The following is a 15,160-nucleotide window of genomic DNA, read 5'->3' on the forward strand; positions in this document are numbered from 1 at the left end:
ATTATTCATTTTTGGATTTATCATTAGATTACTTATAGATTATTGATATTAAAGAAAAATTTTGAGATCTCTCTATTCTTTTAAAGCTTTTTCGGTAAATTGACCATATTTCCTTTGAATGTGATTTAAATTACATCAAACAAAAAATATGCCAGTATAGTTGATTATAAATTTGAGCTTTTCTTTATAAAGTAAATGAGCTTGCTTAGATTCTTTTTTTTTCTCTGGAAAACTATTAGAAATTTCTTAATTAATTTTTTGAAGAATATCTGTTTTGATGCCTTGTTGTTTTTTATGGAATTGATTAAAGTGTTTTTACCTAACCACCGATTTTAGTTTATGTAATATTTGTACCTAAAGTATGTTTCATAAAATGTATTTACTTCTTTAAAGCGACATATTTTTATTAATTACTTTCATTAATATATTAATAATTAATTATAATTATATACATTTTAATTAATAATTCCAATAAGTCTTTTGCATAGAGCCCATTTTGTAATTATGACTCACGAAATTTATTTCAAATGTAATGGTATGATTATAGCTATGATAAAGTTTATATTCCAATGGTATGTTAGGAATTAATATTAGTTTTTCTCTGCGCCAATGAAAAACAGACTGTCAAAATAGATTTAAACTTTTCCAACTGACAATTTATTCAAAAATAGTCTAGATTTAATTTTATGAGTTAAGATAAATCATATGGCACATAAAAGGAATGCAACTATCTGATACCATTTTATTAGATTTGTTTTGTTAGCAACCAAACTAAACAAGACATTTTATACTTCAATGGCATTCATTAGTTATACAGCAGAAAAAGAGTTGAGGCATCTAAATATAATGGACTTGAAACTAAAACATTTGGCTCTTTTTTTAAAAATTTAGCATCCCAGAAATCTCTTCCTCATAGATGTTAGGTTGAGTCAAAAGTTTCTTCCACAATTAAAACTAAAGTACGCTAAGGAACTCACTAGAACAACAAAATGATGTTAAAGTAAAAACTTCAATTCTATATTTTAATAGAAATAAGTTTTTTAGTAAATTTGAATTGTGACACCTCATTCTCAAAATTACCTATCCAATCTAAATGGCTAAATGCTTATTGTATGAAGTGCCACAACATTAAAAAATGTCACAATTTTCTCCTTTTGAAATAAATTATCAAATACAGTATCATTCAAGAGGATGAAATTGTATATTAATTTTTTGGATAACAACAAAAATGATCTTAAAATTTCCTTCAACCTGCATTGAAAATAAAGCATAATTTAAATTCATAATAAAAAAAAACTTTTTTATTAATTGTAGAAAAAAAAAATTCTGAAGTTTAGTCTTATAGACTTAGGTCTGTATGAGTTGAAGAATTATCTTCAAACTTGATAACGGATTTATAAGATTTAAAAAAAATATTCAAGAAGTATATTTACATAATATTTTTTATTTTTTTTTTAAAGATATCTATCTATAGGAAGTACCTAAAAAAACATATTAGGCTCTCTAATTTTTAATGAAAATAAGCTTTGAATTTATTTACTTAGGATAAGGGATAGTAGGGATAGGTCTATATTAGTTTAAGAAATTATCCTTAAATCTGATAGTGAACAGTAGAAAGTTGATAAAAGAAACTTTTGACTCAACCTAATATTTTCAGATTAACAGTTCAGGAGCAGGCAAGACTAATGTAGTAACTTCTATTGATACTAACAAACATATAACTTTGCATGTTCATGCAAATATACCCTGATTTATTCATTTTTTTAAAATTTTAGTATCACAAATGTAATCATAGCTAATAACTTATTTATTAACGTAATATTTAAATAAAAATATGGAACTGTTATTTATTTAGAAATCAGGGAGGAAAATAGTAACTAACATTATTTTTTTAGTGCTTATTTCCAACTTTCTTGTTGTCTGAATATTTTTCAGTGAGGAATTACAATGTTTAGACACTAATGTTTTCTGAAATTTGAGATCCTAAGAAATCAGTGAAGTAAGAACCAAATAATTTAAATTTCAAGCCTGTTTTATTTTTTTCTAAATCAGGAAGTGTTACTTAGTGATTCTTAACATTTGGAATGATAGTTATGGAAATTAACATTTACATTAGTGTAGAGTTTTACCATAAGATTGTATTGGAGCAAAAACTTAACAAGTTTTATTAGGGTTGCCACCTTTTTAATACCAATGTGAACAATTGATGAGTAAATGTGAATTATATTTTGTATTGGATAGATTAGCAACAAAATTAATTTTGCTTGGTTGAAATGTTTCTTCCAAGTTCTGAGGATAAGGCTGATTTTTTTTTCTAAAATTTTAGATTTGTGAATACTTACCAAATTTTGAAGCAAACTAAAGATTTTCTTTCATCCATAGACAGCATCTGTTGATTATGTTTCTTTCATGATTATGTTGATTTAAAGATACCAATAAAATGCTTATAGCTGTTGTATTATCAAAAAAGTGAAACATTTGTTTACATTGCTAAGAGCTGTAAATCTCAACTTAATATTTACTACAATAAAAGCATTGGGAACAATTATTTTACAGCTTTAATTACATTGACATTAAGATACAAGACAAAAGCAGTAAAAATTTCTGGTGAAAACGATTTCATTTTCTTCAGTTCAATGAAAACCGGTGGCAACCCTACGATTCCTTTTCTTCATATGAAAAAATTGTTCAATGAAAATGTTCAAAACTATATTCTCTCTCATTTCACTTAAATGTCCGTAGTCTTTTTTTTTTTTATTCACACACGCACACACACAACGTTATATATTATTTAGAATCAACTTCAGCAGTCTTTTGCAAATGTTTAAGTTCAAATAGGCCGCGACACCAGCAGTGAAAGATTCATTCTAACCTTTACTTTCCCGAGTTCTGCACGATTCACAACATTGGAGGTGGTAGCGACTGAGGCGGCACAAGTGTAAGGTTTTTGCTAAGCTGCAGTAACTGGAACGGTCAGTGCAGTTGTCTGAAAAAGAAAAACAAATAGATATGCTTTTACATGGAACGATATACAATAAACGTTCTTGATGTTTAATTATAAAGATAAAACTCTTTCAAATCCAGAGATCTAATGTACAACACATTACATATCATTCTGCATTTTTTGGAGAACCATCTTTAGGAAATAAAAATCTTACTTTTGACGACCCAGCAATCCTTGAGCTGTATTTGAGATTCGAAACTCAAACTCTCAAATATATGACGAAAATGTCCTCATCGCACCATTTCAATTCTACGAAAGTAATTCTTAACTTGACGAAATTAGAATGCCGAAATACGACGTATTTCTAAGAGGAGACAATAGCTATTTCGTCACTTTGATGAAATTTTCGCTTGGAGCATATAACAGGAAACGGTTTTGTCAAAAAAGAAAGTTTCCTGAAATTTGAGCATCCGTTTTTTACAGTTCAGGTCAGAGAATATGGTTGAAATAATGAGACAGAATTGCAAAATATAATCGCTGAGACGACAAAAAGTGTTTATCTATTGCCGATTTCTTTCTTAATGATACAGTGAAGTAGTAGTGTTGAAATAATGAGATTTTGTAACAAATCGAAGATTATTAAAAAAGACTCAAACCTGTGTTTCTTTGTAGTTTGCAACCTGTTCACCGCGTTGGAGAAAAATTAAAAACTCGAGCTCAGCTTTGTGGTACAACATGTCTATCTTACATCCAAGCTGTTCTGGCTGTTAGTCACAAAATAAATCCAACTGCGATGGAAGATGATAAAGTTGCTCATCTTATGAAAGGAGTTTCAGAAAATGTTTATCAGGTGCTACTTAAGACGATCTAACAATTTCCTTTGTTTTTATTGAATGATGCCAGCATGTAGATCAACAGCAATCGCTTTGCAAAAAAAGAGATTTTTCCCTTCCCTAGCTTTGGCATCTGAACCACGCAGATTCCTTGGAAGATGTTTTACGTAACGAGGTTATTAAGACGTGAAAACCAATGATGGATGCAAATTCTAACTTGAACCACAAAATTTTATTGCTCACCTCCCTAACTCTGCCGCAGTTACACAGTCCGTCACAATTACCTCCTAGCAAGAATGATGTTTGGAGTACCTGTTTGTTGTGACAGAAAATCCAGGTCACGTGTATAGATTATTGCAGAGAAAGCGATGAAATATCAGACGATTTCCCAAAAAAATTCTGAAGTAGATATGGAAAACGATAATGGACGTTTAAGCCTCTCTTCTAGAAATAAGTCCCCTCATCCTTAAACGAGGACGTTTCCCTAAACTCATAGGTCACCCTCGCCGTATGAAACGTCATAGACATCAAAGTTGATTCCCTTTAAGAAATTTTGTGGAAAACGACACCATCAAGCAAACTTCGTCAGAGGTAGGGCTGCTGAGGAAAAAAAAACCTCCAACTACGTTAATCACGCAGATCAGAGAAAATAAAAATTGAAGTTATCATGGAAAGTAAACCAGTACATGTTGGTTCTGGTGCATCTTTTTAAATTATTTCTAATGAATTTTTCGAACTGTGTTGCGTTAAACTATACTAGCAAATAAATCAAAAGGGCTGCTAAATGCTGAGAACTGAAAGTTTATTAATCCAGTCGTACGTGGTACTGTACAAATAATTTCAGACAAAATAGAACACTTATACGTCTTTATAGTATTAGAAAATTGTAGTAATATGGGGATGGAATTTCTTATAAAAGTGTATTAGTTGCGGAATTATTACTAGACGAATCTCGGAAAAAAGTATTGGAAGCTGAATAAATTGAAGAATCAGAAGATTTTCGTGTTTGTGTTGCTGTGCGCGAGATATCTCTGTACTCTAGATACGAGATATCTCGTCCTCTTTTCTTTTGATTTTAGAGTTCGTAGAAATCGTGGCGCAGAGGGTTGGGATAAGCCGGAAGTGAAAGTGTTGAAGAATTAACTGATAAACATCACCTTCGTCAGTTGGACTCTAGAGAAAATTTTTCAAAAGTCATTAAACAAGTTCTTTTGGATAAACATTTGACTTGCATGTTGACACCAGAATTGACTTCCCAAAAAAATGTTTGACGAAAGCTTTAAATTGTCGAACATGTTTCATGAAAATTTCACCTGGCAAACAATTTTTCCAATATCGTATAAATACCAGAAATACCTTCTCTACAGAGAAGCCCCCAGAGAGACGAATAAACACGAAGTATATATTATGTATAGAAGAGAAAAATATGCAAGTTGGAGCTTTTGTGTTGACTATTGCTGATTAAGTAAGGCGATGAAGAAAGAGATCTATCTATTAACCAGAGTTGACGCTTTCTTAGACTGTTTGAATGGAGCTAACCACTTTTCTTCAATGGATCTCGGCTCGGGTTATTGGCAAGTTGATGTAGCTAACAGAAAAAAACGGTTATGCCCGCTGGGGTTTACAACGAGCGAACTGTAGACAATTTGTTACCGACATCTACTAAAATCGATGATATAGTGATATTTTTATCTTTCAAAATAGTGAGAAAAAAAGTTATCGCATATATGCATCTCAGATGCTAACACAAGGTGAAAAGAACTATTCAGTTACAGAGCGCGACTGTCTTGCCGTAATTTGGGCTATTAGTAAGGTTCGTCCTAATTTGTTTGGACGTGTCTTTACTGTCATCACAAATCATCACTCATTTTGTTGGTTTTCTGATCTAAAAGACCCATCTTGCAAATTGGCAGTGTGCCTACAAGAATATAACATAACAGCCTTATATAAATCAGGACGCAAGTATTCAGGTACCCATTACCAGCAGTTAAAGACGAAAACCAAATTGCAGCTCTTTCCAATATCGCTGAACAAGATAGAGACCAGGAGATAACACAAATGAAAGACAACATTGACCAAGCGAATACCGATTCGTTTCGATTATTGAACGGAGTTCTCTCTAAGCTATGATTCTGCTGGTCGACGATCGTTACTGGTTATCCTCTAACATTTACGAAAAGAAATTCAACATTTCCATGCTACACCGATTACAGGACACCTGTATTTCATTAAAACACTAGATAGATTGAGAAGAAGATTCTATTAAACTCTTCTTTATCGAAGTGTTCAAGGACGAAAAAGTTTTCCCCAATTGCCTCCTGGACAACTGATGTCGCCCATACCACCAGCGGAAGAACTTTTTTGTCAAAATGGAATTGGAGGGTCGGAATAGCCTGGTTGGTAGGACACTGGGCCCATGCCCAAGAGGTTGTGGGTTCGATCCTCGCCAACCGAAAACTTCCCGTGTAGTAAATAGTGATTGATGCATGTTAAATCTGTCGAGTCTCAAAATCTTCCATGTTCCCATAACAAATCATAACTCTGGGAGTACTGATCCAGGAGTTTCCTTGTCTTCTGGATTGGTTCAAAATTTCAAGGCTACGGAGTTGAACATTAGTAGTCGTAAACCCAAAATTGGGTCGGCTGTTCAACGACGGTTATAAAATAAAATTCGGACTCTTTCTGAAGTTAGCACAGGGAAATAGGTGGCTTGTGGTATGTACCGATTATATTACACGATTCGTTAAAACGAAAGCACTTCCTTGTGTTGAGGCACTCGCAGTAGCGATAGGTTTCCTCTTTAGAATATTTTGCTAAAAGATGGTTCATCAAGGGTCCTGCTATCAGACCGGGGAATTGTGTTTTTCAAAATTGGTGGCTGAACTTTTGAAGCTCTGCATTGTTAATCATCACAAAACCCCATAGAAAAATGTAACAAGACTTTACCTGACAACTCTATGTGGATGTTGAACAGAAAGAATGAGGTGTAATCTTGCCCTTCGTCACTTTTGCTTACACTACAGTGGGTGATCGGTTAACGAACACTTTCACGAAAGTTTTTTGTGTTCGGATAACGAACACTTTCAAAAAAGATTTTTTGAGTTCGGACAACGAACACATATTCGGATAATGAACAAAACGAATTCTAACGAACACTTCTCGGCCTGAAGAAAAATTAATATTAAACATTTGTTATCATTTTGCATACAAAATAAGATCACTGAAAAGAAAAATGTTTAAAGCATGCTTAGTATTAATAATTACTAAATGAAACTTGAATTAACAATGAATTTAAAGGTCATTCAATAATTATTATGAGGAGCTGAAGGAGTAACGAAAATCGCATCTGCGACGCAAAAAAGTGCCATCCATGATAAATGGAGAGGTTGCTTTTAGTTTGGATAAATGAAAGGGAAATGAAACAAAATGTAACTAGTATGCCTGTCATTCAAGAGAAAGCTCAAGAAATTTTTGAGAAATTGAAAGAACAAACTCCAGGTTCGTCATCCGAGGAGTTGGAATTCAAGGCTACCTTTGGCTGGTTTACAAAGTTTAAAAGAAGATCTGGAATTAAACATGTATTAATGCGTGGTGAGTCTGCTAGTGCAGATAAAGAAGCAGCTGAGAAGTACTGTTTAAAATTTCAAGAATTCATTGAAACAGAAGGGTATCGTCCACTACAAATATTTAATTGTGATGAAACTAATTTCTTTTGGAAGCGCATGCCGAACCGTACCTACATCACGAAAGATGAGAAAAGTGCTCCTGGGCATAAACCTATAAAAGACCGATTGACGTTACTTTTGGGAGCTAACGCTAGTGGTGATATGAAGCTTAAACCACTTCTCGTTTACCACTCTCAGAATCCCAGAGCGTTAAAAACAAATTCCATAATTAAGAGCAAATTGCCAGTAATGTGGAGATCGAATCAGAATGCATGGGTCACGCAGTATCTTTTCAAAGAATGGCTATTTAAAGTTTGTACCCCAAGCATCAAGGACTACCTTGATGCCAATGACTTGCCATTGAAAGCACTGCTGCTATTGGACAATGCACCATGACACCCAAAGGATCTTAAAGATAATTTGTTGACAGACTTTCCCTGGCTGACAGTTCAGTTTTTACCTCCGAATACGACTTCTTCAGCCGATGGATCAGGAGGTTAGTGCGGCTTTCAAGAAATTGTACACTCGCGCGCTGTTTCGTCGGTGTTTTGAAGCAAGTCAATTCTCCTCAACAATGACTTTAAAAAAGTTTTCGAAAGAAAAATTTGACATTCTTGAAGCTACTCGTATCATTCAAAAGGCGTGGTCAGAAGTCACACAGCGACAGTTGATTTCTGCTTGGCGGAAGCTGTGTCCATCCTTCGTTCAAGGAGGCGGAGGTGATCATGGTGACATCCCTGAAATTATGGATGAAATTTTGACAGCTGCTAGAGATCTGGAAGTGGAGGTGAACGAGGATGGCATAGAAGAGCTCATAATGGGACATGAAGATGAACTGACGACAGAAGAACTCCAAGAAATTTTTAATTGAAGAACACCAAGAAACACAGTGAAATGTGTCTCCTTCTGAACAAGAGGAAGACGAAAGAGGACCAATGCCGAAATTTGCCATTAAAGATCTTTTGAAAAAGTGCGAGGATGTCAGAGCAATGGTCTTAGAATGGCACCCAAACCAAGCTGATGTCAGTAGGGTTGGGGATCTTTACAACGACAATGCTATTAATTACTTCCGGAAAATCTTGAAAAAGATAGAAAAGCAATCGACATTGGACATGTTCCTCAATGCCCCATAAGCAAAAAATGAAAAGGACTGATTAATATGCAAGACTATATGTATGTATTATTTTTAAAAAAAAACTTACTAAAAAATCAAAAATTTTTTAAAATTTAACTTTTAAAATTTAATTTTAAATTTTAATATCGATTAATTTAGATAAACGAATTAATCGATTTCACATAGAAGTCTATGGTGAATCGATGATCGGTTAACGAACAATTCGGATAGCGAACATAGTCTTGGAATGGATTATGTTCGTTAACCGATCACCCACTGTACTCTCAAACGAGAGATGACTGACTTCCCCCATTTTTTTCATGGATGTGAAGCCGTGTTTCCAATTGCGACGAGAATTCGAAGTTGGTTGTTCTACTCAACTTGTTTGTAAGAAAGAAAAAACTCCACAACTAGCTCATCTGCGCATCATCGATCTTTAAAAAGAAGATTTGGAAACACGTGCGGTTTGAAGCATCGCTATGTTTCCTACATGCCAGGTAATCTCGTAAGGATTTTTAGACCTGTTAGGAAAATTCTTGAAGTATTTTAAGCTCTTTAAAATTATTAGAAACAAACTATCTGAAGTTACGAAGGTAGTGTCAGATGCTAGCTTGTCAAACAAGCACAGGAGGACTGATATAGTTAACGTATTGCGTATGAAGCCATATCACGCTACTTTGAAACAATAAGATGATGATATAACACCTTACCAAAGAGATGGTGCATAAAAAAGTGATCGTAGGAAAAATGCCTCTCCTGAAGAAAATCCATTTATTTCTCAATTTGATGAGAAGTGGTCTGAATGTAAGGGTCCAATGACGTAAAGTGTGCAAGCAGTTGAATGCAACTCAGCTGTACTGAAATTCTATCCACCTATTTCTTACCAAATATCTATGATTACTATCAGAGACGTAAGAAGCATGTGAATATATAATTTTTTTTAGAACCGTCGTTGAACAGCCGACCCGATTTTGGGTTTACAACTACTAATGTTCAACTCCGTAGCCTTGTAATTTTGAACCCAATCCAGAAGACAAGAGAACTCCTGGATCAAGTATTGGGAGAAATTTACCTTCCTAGCTTTAAGAATATCGAAATCTTACAAATAGATCATGAAGATGGAGTATTCTTTATTGCAAAATGTTAAAATGAGTCGCTTGATTTTACAACAATTGGTTGATTTAATAAGAATTTTTTTAAATTGGTTTTAGTTTAAATTTCCAATTCCTTTAAATCCGTAAGAAGGGGAAAAAAATTCGGTTATTTTAAAATTTGAGTTTATTTATTCATTTTAATTATACAGTTTATGTTGGAAGAAATTTGTTTCATGAAATCCACATACCTCTTATTTTCTTTAACCTAGGTTTGATTTTTTCACAGGCCCATGCGCATTTAATTAGAACTGGCGCATTCACACTTAAAATACGCACGCGCAATTATTTTAAATCTTACGTATGGGAACGTACCAAATGTAACGTAAAAGTGCGAAATCTCACTAATGTATAACCGTGAATTCCTACTATTTTTAGGGGGGAGGGGAAAACTCGCGTTAATGGTGGAAATAATAAAATTTGGAAATTCGAATTACATTTCAAAAATAAATCGTAATCTAAGCAATATTGTATGCCTATGTTTGACGCTGTTATGAGGAAAAAATCTCACTCAAATTTCAAACATACATAAGTTAAATTATAAATTTGCTCGCGTATTAAATGAACATCCTCTGTGATAAAAAGTATTGAAAATAATTATCTCATTTCAAAATAAATTTAAGAAGAAAAAAATCTAAAACTACAGATACAATCACTTACTCACTCGACTGGCATGGTGGCCCTCTGCAGGGCCGCATTACGATGGGTCGTTGCTGGTCACGGCAGGCATTGCCGGCAGGTCGCGTACTTCCGTACCAGGCACACTGAAGAATCCTGCTCTGAAAACCATGGCGGCCGCAGGTGACTGTGCACTGGGCAGAAGATGGCAGGCTTTTTTTAGAATAAAGAAAACACACATTTGCAATAGACCGACACAACGCTGGATGCTTAATGTTTCCGCAGATTTTGTTTTGTTGCTTTTGTTTGCAACTGTTGCTAATAACAGCTTCTGTTCTTGGGTGCAAAACTAAGGGAAGAAAGCCAGCACCAGAGCTGTGGAAAACTAAAGACTAAATGCAACTTTCCAAATAATTCTCTGTGGAATGCTAGTGAACAAAAGTAAATAAAAAAAGAGGCATGGAACGAAAGGCAGCAGGAAGCAAAGCAGCTAGCGTGATGGCCGGGATTAAATTAGTGAAATCATAATGCTAAGTGCAACGCATATAAAAAGCATTTGTGTTTAACTAATTCAATTGCAATGGCTGTGAAAGCATTCTGAAATTAACAACTAATTGTGTACGACTTCTTATGAACATCAACATTTTAATGAAGCAAATCAAACCTACCCATTGCTGTATTTTTTTTATACTTAAATAAACTCACAAAATCTTTTTTCTTTTCTTTTTACAAACACTTCAATTTCCTTGTTTCATTTATCTATTTCAAGATTTCCTTAAAATAATCTTAATTCGGGATAACGTATCAAATTATTTTTTTAATAAGTGCATATCTTAATTGTGATATGCATAAGAAGTATTAATAAATGTATAATTAAGATTCTTTTAGAAAAACAAATTGTATTCAGTTTGAATGTTCTCTATTCAAAAAGTTTTAAAATTAAAACAAAAAAAATCTTAAATACTGAAGATTTTTAAATATTTATTTTTTTAAATTTATCTTTATCAGCTATATCAGAAAGTAATATTGAATGCGATATTTATTTAATATTAAGTTGTTTTTTCTTCTTTAAATAAACAACTAATTCAGCACATTTTCAACCGTATATATCTACGAAGCATATTTGTTTGACATAAGCTATTAATTTAAAAGTATTTTCGAATTTAAGTATTTTTAAACATTAATTTCAGTTTTAAGGTTGAGACGTTTATAATTTTTGAGCGAGTAAACTGTTTTACAGTTACTCTCGCACATTATTTTAAGACGGTTGTTATAAATTGTAAACCCTTTGACGCAGATTTTTTTATTAAATGTATTTTTCATACTATGCTCATTATTTTGTATTAATTTTGGTCAAAATAAGTGGAAATGTTATAGTAAGCAGTTAAATAATTTATGGTTTTATGAAATACAGCATGAAACACAGGTGTCTTTTTCTGTATTAAATGTAAAATCTTCCAAATATTTCCAAACTGTAATTTTACGAATTTGCATTAATTTGTAGGTATCTAGATCTAAGAGAAGCAGTTATTCATCATTAAAATTTCTTTTATTTACAAAATAAATTATTGATTAATTTTTTGACTGTGAATAAAAGAAAATTTTAAAAAAAAAACTTTTTTTTTTTTTTTTTTTTAAATTATCTACTAGATTTTTTTCGTAAATATTAGGCTACTTTTTATAACTTAAAAATACCAAAATATATTTTCGCTGGTAATTAGAACACCAGAGAAAAAATATATAAAGGGACACTGGTACCCCATCTGCGTCAGAGGGTTAAAGAATAGACGAAGTATACTTCAAAATCGTATGGAAAAATTGGTTTAAAATTTGCTTTTGAATAGGTAATTAACTTTTTAATTAAACATTTCACCCCTAAACGATTGTTTTATAATTCTTCAATATTTATATTTAATGAGGGGAAAAAATGAGCGGCTAGTGCAAAATGGAAATAATTGCAAATAATGATTTTGTTAAAAGTAATCGCCTTAAAATTATCCGTTATAATTTTAATCCTGAATGAGTTTAATTTTTTTTTAAATTTGAAATGAGATTTATTTAAGTACATTTTTAAGAAACAGATTATTCTATATCAAGAATTTGCAAGTTGAAACTAATTTTAAAATATATTTGTACCGCTTCCCTACATCTTTAATATTTAGTGAAAAAAAAATAGTCAAGATCTTCAAGTAACAACGAACTGTTCATTTCAAATATTTGGTGCATGATTTGAAGAAATATGAATATTATTAGAATATCCTGTTGCTGAAATATTCCATTTTATACATGAATTATTTAGTTTTCTATTTTATTCAAATCCTTGAGTAAACCTTATGATAAATTTAAAGTATCTATTTTCCAATTTTACGTTCTGCAACAAAAGAGGGGGGGAGATAAAAAATTTTTTTTGCTATGTCCAACAAATTTTTTTTTAAATAGTTATGTATTAAAAATATAAATTATACTTAATCATGCAATATGCTACTACACACAAGTAATACTAATGACATGCATCCAAGTCATTTTAAATAATAAACATACTTTTGATGAATTTAATTATCTAAATGTATTATAATTTTGAGTTTAAACTTAAACTGAAATTCAGTTGCTCCTTTGTATGAAAGACCGATTTTACCACAATAATAATGGGAGCCGGAAATATGCGCATTACTACGGAGAGTATTACTTGAAATGATCCCTAGATTAGAACGTACGACCATTAGAGCGAAGTATTCTATCCTAGTGCGCCTACGAGGAAGGTGTTACTGCGAAATGTGCCAGGTTACCGATGTGTTAAAAGAATACATTGAAAGTGTTATGAGGTTTAATACAACAATTAAAAAGTTATTATGAAATTTTGTGTTTCAGCTATAATTATTGCGTAAGATCTACAGTTTTGATAATTCGTGCACTTTATTTGCTATCACAAAGTGTTTTTATAATTGTGTATAAGATCGGTTTCATTGCTATTTCGTATAGTTCTTCTGCATTCAAACAACTAACATAACGTACAAAAACTAAATGGAGTATGTTTTTCCTTTTAATACCAAACGACTTTTTGAATGTATATAAATTCAGTTTTATAGAAACCTCTCACTGTTTCTTCCGATATTTTACACGGATTGTTTTCCATTTCACCAAACAATTGGTGTGATTCTTAGAATTGTAATTCCATATTCCGGAATTTTTTTTTTTAGATCTTACTTTGCTTTTCAAATTTTAAGAATTATCATCGACGTTGTGAAATTTTGTATCGAAATTTTTTTAAGCCTCAAGTTATCAAAGTTTTAAGTTATCAAAGTATAAACATTTTTGAAGTCTAAGATTTAAAAGCTGACTTAACCAACATTCTATACGATGTGGTTTCTTTATTCTTACGATGTTTACATTCGTAATTCGATATCTGGATTTATATGTTCTTTTAATGCTTATCAAGTTATAAGAATTTTCGTCTCTGTTCTGAAATTTTGCATCGAATATTTTTTTTCGTGCCTCGTGCGTATGTTAGTATCAAAATTAAAAAATATTTTTGAGCATAATAATTAAAATCTGACTTAACCGACGTTCCATGAAGCAATGTGGTTTCGTTATCTTGAAACGATGTTTGAAATGTTCTTGAAAACGGCATTCCACATTCCACAAAATTATTTAAATCTTCTGTAATCGTTTATCAGGTTTTCAGAATTTTCTTATATGCTCTGAAATTTTATATCCAATTTTTTTAGAATCCCGTGTGTACATACATACTTTGAAAATCGTTTTAAATTTTGATACAAATTTTTAAAAACTAATGTAGGAAGCAACTGAACGATCAATTTGTGGTTTACCTAAAATTATAGCTTGGACTAAATTTTTAGGAGTACAGTCTGACATCCTGTAGTGCAAAAACTTAATGCAATATGGCTCTACCCCCAAATGATTTTCAGAGTGTTCTAGGAATATTCTATCTACTATAGAAATTTATTATTTATTTAGATCTCCTTTAACTCTTATCAGGTTTTAAGAACTTTTCTTCGATATTCTGAGGTTTTATTTCAATTTTTAGAAGTCTCGTGTGTGTACGTTATTCTTCAATAATATTTTTTAACTTCGATAGAAAGATTTAAAATCTAATATCAAACGCAACTGGACTATTATTTTGTTTTTTAACTATAAATATCGCGAGGAATGCACTTTTAAAGTTTTTAATTCTTGCAATTCTTTATTTTCTATCCCCATAAAGCCAAGTATATAAATTCAGTTTCATTGAAACCTTACATTGATTCGACAAACATTTTATGAGATGTGATTTCTTTATCACCAAACGATATTTATAGTGTTGTTCTTTGAATCGTAATTTCATATTTCAGGAATTTATTCGAATTTTCTTTCATCATTTATCAAATTTTAAGAATTTTTCTTCTATGTTCCGAAATCTAAGTTTTTATTTATTTTAAGTTTTCTAAGTTTTTATTATTATAGTCCGATAATGTTTTGGACTTACATACAAAGATTAAAAAAAATATTCGGAACAATTCAACGATGAATTTGTGTTTTAGCAATAAATATCGCATGAAATATTTGAAGTATAAAGTATCTATAATTCTTGTAATTCTTTATTTACTCTCCTAAATATTCTTGCGATTCAATTTTATTGATACCCCTACCATTTTATGAAGCTTGGTTTCTTTATTACCAAACGATATTTAGGGTATTCTTAGAACCGTAATTCCATATTCCAGAAATTTATTTAGGTTTTCTTTTATCACTAATAAAGTTTTTAGAATTTTTCATCGGTGTTATGAAAGTTTATATTAATTCCGTGTGCATATTACAGTTCGATAATGCTTTGGACA

At 31.8% G+C, this 15,160-nt stretch overlaps 1 protein-coding gene across 6 annotated transcripts in view; it reads right to left on the reverse strand.

Annotated features, from left to right (window-relative positions):
• Nucleotides 1-2,014: 2,014 nt before the first annotated feature.
• LOC107437684 (protein madd-4) overlaps nt 2,015-15,160 on the reverse strand; it is a 295,061-nt gene continuing 281,915 nt past the window's right edge. For 2 of the 6 annotated variants that reach the window (XM_087153040.1, XM_087153041.1), the window contains exons 22-23: nt 10,372-10,519; nt 2,015-2,986 (exon numbers count right to left, since the gene is read on the reverse strand). In XM_087153040.1, coding sequence (XP_087009166.1) covers nt 2,868-2,986; nt 10,372-10,519 — 267 coding nt within the window. In that variant the 3' untranslated portion in view covers nt 2,015-2,867. Of the gene's footprint in view, nt 2,987-10,367; nt 10,539-15,160 lie in introns of all 6 variants that reach the window. The other 4 variants (XM_087153042.1, XM_087153043.1, XR_015429639.1 and 1 more) reach the window with 3 other exon arrangements.

The sequence above is a fragment of the Parasteatoda tepidariorum genome, chromosome 10 (assembly GCF_982258835.1).
Source record: "Parasteatoda tepidariorum strain Cologne lab strain chromosome 10, Ptep-v5.0, whole genome shotgun sequence".
Taxonomy (NCBI): domain Eukaryota; kingdom Metazoa; phylum Arthropoda; class Arachnida; order Araneae; family Theridiidae; genus Parasteatoda; species Parasteatoda tepidariorum.